At 37.7% G+C, this 11,325-nt stretch overlaps 2 protein-coding genes across 3 annotated transcripts; one reads left to right on the top strand and one right to left on the bottom strand.

Moving 5' to 3' along the window:
- Window positions 1-926: 926 nt before the first annotated feature.
- On the bottom strand, window positions 927-6,678 carry LOC148820078 (cystatin-like). 2 transcript variants are annotated; one of them, XM_088933861.1, is made up of 4 exons: window positions 5,870-6,678; window positions 1,760-1,993; window positions 1,567-1,677; window positions 927-1,447 (listed from the first exon to the last, which is right to left on the bottom strand). In XM_088933861.1, the coding sequence occupies exons 2-4, from the start codon at window positions 1,964-1,966 to the stop codon at window positions 1,358-1,360; spliced, it is 408 nt and encodes a 135-aa protein (XP_088789987.1). In that variant the 5' UTR covers window positions 1,967-1,993; window positions 5,870-6,678; the 3' UTR covers window positions 927-1,357. The 2 variants fall into 2 exon arrangements, with proteins under 2 accessions (XP_088789987.1, XP_088789986.1); XM_088933860.1 differs by lacking the exon at window positions 5,870-6,678 and adding an exon at window positions 2,681-2,765.
- Window positions 6,110-9,984, top strand: ccdc85a (coiled-coil domain containing 85A). Its single transcript, XM_088934192.1, has 2 exons — window positions 6,110-6,710; window positions 8,968-9,984. The coding sequence occupies exons 1-2, from the start codon at window positions 6,507-6,509 to the stop codon at window positions 9,982-9,984; spliced, it is 1,221 nt and encodes a 406-aa protein (XP_088790318.1). The 5' UTR covers window positions 6,110-6,506.
- Window positions 9,985-11,325: the final 1,341 nt, after the last annotated feature.

The raw sequence follows: 11,325 nt of genomic DNA, 5'->3' as shown, positions 1-11,325 counted from the left end.
CTATTGCATAAGCACAAAATCACCTTGCTATTGAGAGAAGAGGTTGGGCACTGGTAATCTGATGATTTAACTTCTTGAATATCAACTGGTGTAGGAAAAGAAAAGGAAAGGTACCATGATGTCCTGCTTATCGAGACAGCAATGCCTTCTTACCATCAGTGTTGGTACTGTAGATGTACGGAGGTGTCTTAGTCCAACTTCCAACTGCAAGTATAGTACAGACGTGGAAAAACGCACTGTTCTGTACAGCAGACCAATTGACAGGGAAGCACAAGTGTGACAAGTGAGGCACAGTGTCTAATCAGTAGAGAACTCAACTGGCAGTAATTGATGAAACATGAGTGCACGGCTGTATATTGATCAATTCCTGGGACCAAGCAGATTAAGTGATAACACAGCCTCCTTCTACTCCTGTAACTATGACTTTTTTTTTTTTGCAAGATGAGAATTTGAGCTTTATGCAAGATTTGTAGAGTAAACAAGAATGGTAAATATAGCTCATAGACCAATAAACAAGATATGCAGGCTTTACAAGAAGAGTTGATCAAAATCCCAGTGGATGACTCTTTACCATTTAGATCACCACATTCCTGATTTAATGTCTGGATTTTGAAAAAGATGGATGAAAATTGCAGTATCCAGATATGCAATGCTAGAGATACCCAAAAAGATACATGGCTGCAATTTGTCAATGGAGCCTCATAAAAAAATTGAGGTGTTTTAACTTGTATAAATCAGTAATTCCCCAATAATGAAATATTGTCTACCAAGTCACTTTCAGGTGCCAGTAAATTCTTTCAGTTATCATGGGCAGTTTGAAATTAAGAGGAAAAAAAAAGTTAAGCATGGAAATCAGCAAGTTAAACACCAGTGGCTTCATTTAACAAGGGCATAAGGCAATGGTCTTCAATTAACCAGTCTTACAATTTTCAAAGCAGAATTTATTGTATCAGTTGACATTTTTAAAAGCTGCATTTCCTCCTCAAAAGGAATACTAGAGTTAAACATAGTTCCCACTGCAAAGTGTACTACAGGACTTTGTCTAAATAACATGCTATGAAACTGGTTTCTCGAACATACCAGAAAGAGATATGCAGTAAACATAAGCCAACAGGATGTGAAAACAAAGTTGTCCAGTGAAATTCCATAATACATTACAAAGTTTCTTTGCAACTCTAAAACTGCAGAAAAGTAAGTCAATTTGGTTCACATGCAGATCGCTTGAACATTAGGGAACACCATTAACATTGCAAGAGAGGTAAAGGAAATAGATGAATAGTTTTCAAACAGGTGCTTTTCAAGTTCCTTCCAATTCTGAACACAGCTTGTGTGCAAATTTGCACTTGTGTGCAAATTTTCAATAGCTTTCAGGCTGACAGCTCATACTCAAAAGGGTTGTTTCATGTCTCCAGGCAACTACTAGAACTTCAAAACGGCAAAATATTGTCTAAAAGGGAGAAGGGAAAAAAAAGTTATTTTGCAGAAAATTTCAACAGGTATGTATTCCAAATATCAATACTTTTTAATGTGCCTTAACGTTACAAAAGGAGGGCAACTCATTCTCACCTGATCTTGACTGGGAGGCAAATCACAAGAAAAAGCATCAGAGAAGTTCCTTTTCTCACACTCTGTGTGTCCCAGTTCAACACCAAGGTAGTATTTAATCCCATTAACAATCTATCAAAATGTGAAGAAATGTCATGAATGCAGTAACAACAACAACAACAACCAACAAATGAAATGAAGAAATGCTGGTTACCTGCTGTTTTGCATAAGTTATATTAATTAGTTTACTGAAGTACAAGTCGTTGCTTGCTTTGTTATACTCATCAACAGCAAACTGAGCACTTTTAAGTACTTCTGGGTTGTCAACAGAAGCCTCTCGAATATCCCCCACCAGCTGTGTGGAGGCCTTAAGGGATGCAAGGCACACAAGCCCACAGAAACTGTACCACACCAATCCCATGCTTCTTGATTAGTTTGAAGTAATACACTGAAAAGAAAAAATGAAGACTAACATCACAAAGTGCACAGAGTAATTCTAACCAAAGAAAGTTTAAGGAGCTGAAGATGTTGAGTGTAAGAAATGTTGACATAACTCAAAGTCTAGTCTCCATCACTTTAATACAAGTCTTTAACTAAATATAAAATGGACAAAGGTTAATTTTATTTTAATGGTGGCAGTCAATCCATCAGTTTTCAGCACTGAAAAGATTTTGTATGCTATCGCATAACAAAATAAAAATCAGGACGTTTTAAAAAGTCGGGAAACAGTTTCTAACGATCTTTGTAAGGACCTTTTCCATATCACGCAATAAAGGAAGTTGAACTGTATAATACAGGTACAAGAAACACATACACACTATGTATATAAACGAAGCCTAAAAGTTTAAATGATATTCATAAAGAATATCCACAATTTATCTGTTTTACCATATTAACCTTTATAATAAAAGCGTTTCACAAATCTCCACGTATAGCAATAATTGGTCTCGTTCTATACAAGTCTGTAAGCATTCGTTTCGAAGCCAAAACGCGATAACAATCAGGAAATGCACCAACAATCAAGTAATAATGAGCAAAATCCAATACAGTGTACTCCTCAGAAAGAGCCCTCGTGTACGTAGCATTCTGTTCTTTAGGTAACAAACCACTTGAAATAGGAGGTGAAAATACTTACCTTCCCCTGTGATTTAGTGTTGGTATTTTTGTTTGTCAAACAGAACACTGGCCCTACCGCCCTGGTGGCTTGTCGCTTTTATGCCAAATTTCTGACACACCCATCACCTGTGTAAGCACTTAGCAACTGCGTAATTGACTGATTTTAAAATCCCTGCTTGGGCAGGTCACATTGTGAAGGCATTGTAGTGACAAGAAGGAATTATTCTGTTGTGTTGCTGCCACGTATGTTAAAAAAATTTGAAAGATAAAGCTGAGTTTTAATTTTTATATAACGTCATATTCATTTTGGAAAAAAGATTTAAGACTGAGTTTCTTATTTTCTTTTTCATAATTGTGTTTAAGCAAATAAATGCAAAAATATCTTATCCTAGGACTAAAAAATGATTAACTAATGATTAATTAATGATTATGATAAGAAGTTCCCTTAAAAAGAGGACACTGAATATTCGCTTTTGTCTTTAAGCTGGTAAACTAGTAAACAACTGAAATAAAAAATAAAATTAGCATCACTTTTTTAAACACACAGCGAAAATACACCAGTGACCCCATCTATTGTACCAAAGATTAATATTGGAATACATTCGCATTGTAGCGCTCTAGGGTTCATATGGGCGCCCTCGCCGCCGCCGCATCAGATCGGTCCCCCACCATCGGGGGCTCGAACCCAGGCCTCCGGCATCAACTCAACAGGGATCCAGCCTCTTGAACCAAAGGGAAATCTCCCTTTAGCCCGGCGGTTGCCGCCCCTGCTATCCACAGGGAAGCCGGTGACGTCACCGCTCTGGTAAGCCGGCTCTCGCAAGCAATGGAGGCCGTATGCCTTACAGTATCATTTAATAAATATCCTGAGTTTTCCAAAATCTGCATAGTTTTGGGCGAGTGCCCTCTTGTGTTCACTGGCCTGCTTTATTGTATTTTCAGTTTCGGTTTGAGTTGGAGGGAGTGTAAGAAACAGTTTAATGATGACCGTATTATATGAATTAATAATACATGCATTATCATCATACATAAAAAAATGCTCAGTGGCAGACTCTCAGACTAGAATACAATCTCAAAGTGTTGGCTACAATGCATTACGATGAAAGAATGTACCGCAAAGTGTGAAGCCTTCTCTGTATATCTTGGTCACATGAGACAGACAAACTTTGTCAGTGTCTGAATGGCTGCATAAGATGCTCTCACAGGCCTCACTGATAACAGTCACAGCACACAACAGTAAATCTGGCAATTCTTTAGACACAGGAAATTGGGCAGTTGCCCTTGCCTGAGGGAGAGTCAGATTTTGGGTCATTTGACTTACTTTGAGTCAGGCTAGTTATTACTGCAGGAACAGAGCTATAAGGTCCACCAGATGGGTGATTTGCTGCAGGAGGTATTGGAGCAACAGATGGAATCATTCAGCTGTAGAACATGTCACTGCAAACACAGGAGATGGAGGGCTAGAGGATGAGTAATGTTGTTGGGTCAAGTGTGTACTGATCCAGGTTTTCTCTTTTGTGTTTTGGCATGTCTGGCATTGTGACGTGAGTGGCATCGCCTCTACAACAGCATTTCTGCCACAAGAGCATCTGATTCTTATAAATGTAGTGTGTCTGGCTGAAATTTATTACTTACAAATGCTGTTTTTGTATTACTAGTAAACAACAGATCATATTCTGAAATCACCTTTTCTGGATTATAAAAAACTGAGCACTGCTGATGAATTTTATACCCATGGAGACATTAACTCATTCCAAGCTCAAGCACATGTCCACACCTTTCAGGGCTGAAAAACAACTCTTGGACTATGTCTTTATGCAGGGACATATACTGTATCTATCACCACTGAGACACATGGAGAGTCCTGAAAGGAGATTTGAGTCCTGAAATGCACATTATATTTGAGTATCTCCATGATGATGTTTGATAATCTCTAAAATGGCAGCAGAGTCTTTAGCTACACAGTACTTAAATTATGGAATTTACCCATAACACATCATGGGTGCCCCTATGGTCTTGGCCTTTAACTAAAGGCTTAAGACATACATCTTTAGACTGTTTTTCCTAGCCTATAGTTCAAAGGGCTGCCAAAGTCCAGTGTTTGTTACATAATTTTATTTACCTCAGATTGTGATCTTCTACCATTTATCACACATTCCCACCCTTTTTTATATTCCTAGACAGCAACCCAGCTAGTTCAGTCAGATAATGCTGGTGACAGATCCATAAAAAATGTCCCAAAGCAAATTGTTGTCTCAGAAATGCAAACTAGTATTGCAAAATACATCAGAGGGTGACCATGCCACTGCTCAAGTTTTTCAGGGGCGAGTTTTGCCATGCAAATTTTGTTTATGTCTCAATACATCGAAGAGAAAAGAGTTAAAAAGGCGAGGAGGGTATTTGGACAGTCTAACTTGTTTGGTAGTTAGTAGTTAATTGATCCGGGGAGCTTATACAGCTGTTTCTTGAGATAAAACAGAAAATCAGTTTCAACAGCATTGCTGAGTAGCTTGTTTCATACTCCCATAATCCTTTGCATGAAAAAGTGTCTCTTGTTCTGTTTTAAATGCAGTAAGGACATAAGCGGAAAAGCTACACTATAAGATACAGATTGTTAGAGCCCTTACCAGGAATAAGATTCTGTCTGATAATGAATGGTTGAATAGTGGAAAAAGGAAAAAAAAAACTTTGTCACAAAGTTCTCTTCAGGTATAGACAAACCATAGACATAATGAAGTGCATGGTTTTTTTTTTTGAGCAAATCAGGAGCATTTCTGGCTTTTACGCAGGTGTGAGAGTTTCTTCTTATTTTGTACCACGACATGTTTCTCCTGTGCACAAATTTACAAACTGCATATCTGATTTACACATATATTTTCATATTAGTTAAACAAGCAATCAATTACTAATTGTTTTAAAAAGTCCGTCACTATGGATCGGTTTGACCTTATTACGAAAAACAAGTCAAGACAAGACAATAGGTGGATGAAAAATGTGAGTCGTAGTCCTACTCAGCTGCTCTTTTAAAATATATGTTGCTTTGCTGTTGCTGGTTCATCGAGGAAAGAAGCTGAACATTTTTTTCAATACTGCATTCACCGATCATTTCGTACATACACCGCGTAAACACCCTAAACGACTGTAACATCGCATACGAAATGATACATTAAACCGCATCTTTTAAAAATGCCATTTATGATATACTTACTGTACAATTTGATGCTTTTACTATAGTCTACCACGGATTAATGTTCAAAGTTCCACGGGTTACTCATCAAGATATTTTGTTTTATTACCATTCAATCGAAATGTGTAAAAGAGTGACATCATCTGCAGGGTGGATTGGTACGTTTTAATGCTGCAGGTGGCGCGTGGTATCCATAAGTCCTTCCCCATTCTCTTGAATTGTAGGCTATTCTCTGGGCTGGGGAGGGGGGGTGAGCGATCCAGTACTGTGTGCCAGTCTGCCGAGTCTTATACTGCAGTCACAATGTTTCTTGCAGCTGCGTCCAACCCAATACCCACGTCTAATGCATTTGCAGAAGCATCTCCCAGCAAACATCGCTAGTAGAGAATGTTTAGCTCAGGAACCGATATGGGTCTCTCCTTGCAAGACAAGATGCAATCCCGACTGCAGAAAAAAAGGAATTAGACACGGGAAACAATCCCTGTCTGTGTATTTTTAAATGCTTTTGGTTTTGAGCTCAGATATCATTTTCTTACCGTAAAGGGGACGATGGCTGTAAGAAAAAATACTTGATAAATAATAACTTTATGTGAGCTCTATACAGCTGCCTTGATATTTACTTTTTTTACACAGAAGGGGGAATAATTCAGAACTAAAAATGTCAAAGAGCACAGAAAGTCCGACTGAAGACCTTTCTAAGCTGTCGGACGAGGACTTAATGAAGTGGAGTAAAGAAGAGTTGGTCCGCAGGCTCCGACGGGCAGAATCCGAGAAGATGAGTATCATGTTGGACCATGGCAACCTCATCAGGGAGGTCAACCGCAGACTGCAGCTTCATCTTAACGAGATCAGAGGACTAAAGGTAATAGAGGGCAGCGTTATTCATCAAAGTCATGCAGATACATGAACAGTGTGTTTAGGTAATGTGAACTAAGAACTATAAAACATAAATGCTAGCAAGTATTTCGTATTAGTAGAGATGCACATTGGAAGCTGGAGCTGGTTGGGATAACAAAAATAATGACTGCCTTAAAACTGCATGTAGACTAGTGTTTGGTTTAGTCTTTTATATGTTAACATCATATATCTTACTACTTTAAAACGTATCACTTAGTGCTTTACTGCGCATGAGGGAGTGCAAATAGCTTTTATCACCATTATACTTGAGTCACAGTGGGCCAAATAACACCTGTTGTCCAACAACGTGTGAAAAAACAAATACTTGAACCTCGTATTTAACGGAGTAGCTGTTTTTTTTACATGTATCACAGTTATCCGTTTTCAAGAAATGTAAGGGGCTTTTACAAATTTTCTTTATTAAACTATCTAAGAAGAAGCTTAAAAAGCTAATGGTCTGAATAATTGTCGATTTTAGTGCTTCCAATTTAGCACGCAAGAAACAAGTTTGCTTTAATGCGTTTGCATTTATAGTGCAATCGCATTAGTTCTTTGTTTAACCAAACCAATTAAATAATGGTTAAAGAAAAGACAAACATCTCAAATGAATATTTTAACCTTCAATATTAATAAACATAGACAGTCTTAAATAAGTGTCTGCATCATATATTCACTTATAGCTAGATATCTGTGAGAGTATTCATATAAATAATATAGTGTTGACTACACAGTGTTTTTTTGGTAAGTGTAACTTTCCTTGTGAGGGTAATTTAGGGATCTTTTTTATTGAAGTTGCACAGAGTAGGGGAAAAAACATACTTTGAATCTTAGACAAATTTGTAGGAGTCCAAAATGCAAAAACTCTGAGATAATTAACCAACGAGAGACTAATGCTCAAAGGACAGACAGTGAATATTTCCATCTTAAAAAGTGCTAAGGTTGAAAGCAGTTGAAAGGAATCTGACTGAAGAAAATCGACAGGATGCAAAAGAAAAACACAACTTTAAATGCACTCGGATGTTCAGTACTGACACTATTTGGACACACATACTCTCCAGATACACACTATAAAAACACTCAGCCACAAACATGCATAAAGAATATGGGTTTCCATTTTCATTGGGGTTATTCCATTGGTCTAACACCCTTTTAATAGAGAACAGAAGTCAGTTTTTCATTTTATAGATATTTTGTAGACTATTTTCCTTCAAGCACTGCCCCCATACAAGATATCTGGTATTTTAGTATTATTGAAATTGGTATGTCAGATTGTTTGAGATAGGAATCAATTATTGTCACTGTTTAGAGATGGCTAAAACTTCCTCTGACTTTTATTGAGTATCTAATGCAAGCCATAACAAAATACTTTATTATCAAAAAGTACCAGACAAAAATACAAATATTTTGGTGGATACTGTGATTAACCATCTATTCCAATGGGCATGCTGTGTGGACACGTCCATCAGTTTTATTCACATCTTTTAATTGTTAAAATTACACTTTCTTCTTTGAATAGATATTCCCTCATTACTTTGATGTTCAATTGTTACAACCTAAATGTTACAACTAAATATACCTGAAAAAACTGCATTTGTTTAAAGTCATGTTTTTTGATAAGAAGGATTTTGATAATAAGAATTTATTTCAGGAATGCATGCTAAGACTTGATAACATTAATTTCCCTGAGTATAGGCAACAACTCCAAGACCCTTGTGCTTTTGCATTTCACAGTGTGTTGCAACAGGGACAAGTATCTTGGTTTTCTACTAACATTCACAAAACAAACACCAAAACCCGTTTTCCTGAGCTATTTTGGAGAAGCATGGTACAATGAGTGTTTAGAATTCTTACTATTTGCATATCATTCCTTCCTCGTAACTATAGAGAAGTACTTTTTGAATCAAGTTTACTGAATCTAAGAGGATTAAGAGTCATACAGCTATATTTTCAAACATTTTCTACCAATTAAAATTTAGTACTTTTCTCCTTTGTTTTTTATGATTTGAAAGAACCTTTGGACAGGCAGATCAGGATTCAACTTAAATGTAAAACCTTCAAAATATGCACAGCCCTGCCACATTTATTTCTAGTTATGTGGATTGTTTTTGTTTATTATCAGGAAATGTCTAGTTTACTTCCCCTTGTAGATTTATGTGTTTACTATGAACAGATGTGTCACTCCGGTCATAATCAAATCTTCATTCTTTTTCTATGTGGTTAAGGACATAAACCAGAAGCTCCAAGAGGACAACCAAGAGTTGAGAGACCTGTGTTGCTTTTTAGATGATGACAGACAAAAAGGGAAAAAAGTGTCCAGGGAGTGGCAGAGGCTGGGGAGATACAGTGCAGGTGTGATGCGAAAAGAGGTGACTTTGTATTTACAGAAGCTAAAGGAGCTTGAAGTAAAGCAAGAGGAGGTGATCAAGGAGAACCTGGAACTCAAGGAGCTCTGTCTGATGCTTGATGAAGAAAAGAATTGTGGTGCAGGTAGCCGAAATTCCATAGATAGCCAGAATAGCCTATCCCATATATCAGCCCCCAGTACTGGCTTGTTAAGGGATGTGGGCGATGGAAGTAGCACTTCAAGTGCTGGGAGCACAGACAGTCCTGACCACCACCACAAGCTTCTCACCACAGGCAGCCCAGAGCACCTGCAGAAACCTCGGAGGGATGGAAGTCCAGAGCACCAGAAGCACAGGAGTGGCAGCCCGGAGTACCAGCCGAAGCCAAAGTGTAGCGGAAGTCCCGACCACAAACACCTGCGAGGGGCAAGCCCCGAAAAGCACAAGGGCCTGGGCCGCGGAAGTCCTGAGCATCAGAAGCACACCGGTGCCAGCCCAGAAACCCTGCAAAAACACCTCATGAGCACTACCAATAGCCCAGAGCACTTTCAAAAACACCGAAGCGGAGGAGGGGGTGGAGGTAGCCCCGAGCACCAAAAACATAGCAGTGTTAGCTCCGAGCCTCTGCAAAAACAGGCACTGACTGGCACTCCAGATCTTCTCCAGAAAGCCCGGGGAGGGAGCCCAGAGCAGCTCCGGCATCAATACAGCGGGAGTCCAGAGCACCTCAAGTTTACCAGCCCCAGCAGAGAAGGGATGCAGAGGAGGCCAGCTCCAGACGAAATGTCGCCTCATCATCGGAGTATTTACAATGGGATGAATGGTGGGTTGATAGACCTACTGAAACCTCATTTCCAAAGACTGCAGGCACATAACATGCAAAACACTGAGCAGTGACAGTATCTCATTTTGATGTGTGTCACTAACCCAGAACTGTCAGGCCTTGAAAGGGTCTGGTACTTCTTGGGTTTCTGAAACACTATAGGTGTCACTGCCTCATTTGCAGTGTTGACATTAAAATATAGTTTCTGACATCAAAATCGGACACATCTCAGAGGACTGGAATTTAGATTCACAACATAGATTCACAAATAATTTAGATTATTGTTTTATCTTTTTTTTTTTTTTCTATGTATCACAATTTCAAGGTTATTCTGGAAGGATTTCAGAATAAAGACACAGAAATAAAATATGGAAAATAATCTTGCAAAGCACATTAATAGTATAAACAGTGCAATTATATGTGCCTTAATTTTATTGTATTAGTAATAAAATATGAAGTAAGGTTAAGGTAGGTGCACTCTTGTAAAATGAATATGATCATTATTGGAAGGGGTAATTTTGCAGTATTTTATGGTATATATATATATTTAAACATATATATAAACATTTTGTAGTATACTTGATATATACATATATCACAGTCCAAGGATTATTAAAACCATATTGATAATCCCTAACGGATTACGAATAACAGTTATGATTAAAAATATTTTTGCAGTCTGGCAATTAAATTGGTCTGCACATGTATTTGTCATTTTTGTTCTGAAGACTGATCTATGAGATTAGTAAGACAGTGAAACAAATTAAAGTTTTTTGCTAGACTTTTTTTCAACCCCTACTGTGCTTCATAATGATTCTAAGAAGAAAAGTGCTGAGTAGTTTGTCTTACTGAAGTCACAAGGCGTAATCCTGGAGGCGAACTGTTTACCATACTTTACAATAAAGCAGAATAACAGTGAACAGAAAAATGGTAGATAAAACATAGTTTTTACATGAGATAGATAGATCCTAATTTCACTGCTTGAAATTGTTAATGCAGGATTTTAATACTGAATTACTTGTATAAAAATGTAAATACTTACAGCTCAAATATTTTAGTTTATATTTTTGACATTATAACTTAATGATAAATTTTATACAAAATAATCGATAGCTTTTTAAAATAGGTATATATGAAATGTAAGACTGGGCAGTTCTTTGTTTGGTAGATATGCAAAAAGCTATAGTCTTCCTTTCATTCACTATGTCTACATAATGAGCTATCAAGTAATAAAGAGTCAATATGAACTGCCTCTATCCAGCACAACTTTTGATTCTTAATGATGCCTAGAAAATCAATTACTGTGCTTCCCAGAACCATAGCTGGGAAGTCACAAAAGCAGGAGACAGTGGTTACTGGCTGTGTTTAATAATAACAGTGTTTGGATCTGATTTTCTGGTAGCTTTTCTAATCTT

Source organism: Atractosteus spatula, chromosome 15 (assembly GCF_055471065.1).
Source record: "Atractosteus spatula isolate fAtrSpa1 chromosome 15, fAtrSpa1.hap1, whole genome shotgun sequence".
NCBI classification, from domain to species: Eukaryota; Metazoa; Chordata; class Actinopteri; order Semionotiformes; family Lepisosteidae; genus Atractosteus; species Atractosteus spatula.
This window is presented reverse-complemented; position numbering and strand designations above follow the sequence as displayed.

What these genes read in the sequence shown, in the direction of transcription:
- ccdc85a (XM_088934192.1), top strand. Translation starts at nt 6,507, where the DNA reads ATGTCAAAGAGCACAGAAAGTCCGACTGAAGACCTTTCTAAGCTGTCG. An exon ending in ACGAGATCAGAGGACTAAAG is followed by an intron (nt 6,711 to 8,967) that starts GTAATAGAGGGC and finishes TATGTGGTTAAG; the next exon opens with GACATAAACCAGAAGCTCCA.
- LOC148820078 (XM_088933861.1), bottom strand. Translation starts at nt 1,966, where the DNA reads ATGGGATTGGTGTGGTACAGTTTCTGTGGGCTTGTGTGCCTTGCATCC. An exon ending in TAACTTATGCAAAACAGCAG is followed by an intron (nt 1,678 to 1,759) that starts GTAACCAGCATT and finishes ACATTTTGATAG; the next exon opens with ATTGTTAATGGGATTAAATA. An exon ending in TGCCTCCCAGTCAAGATCAG is followed by an intron (nt 1,448 to 1,566) that starts GTGAGAATGAGT and finishes TCTCCCTTTTAG; the next exon opens with ACAATATTTTGCCGTTTTGA.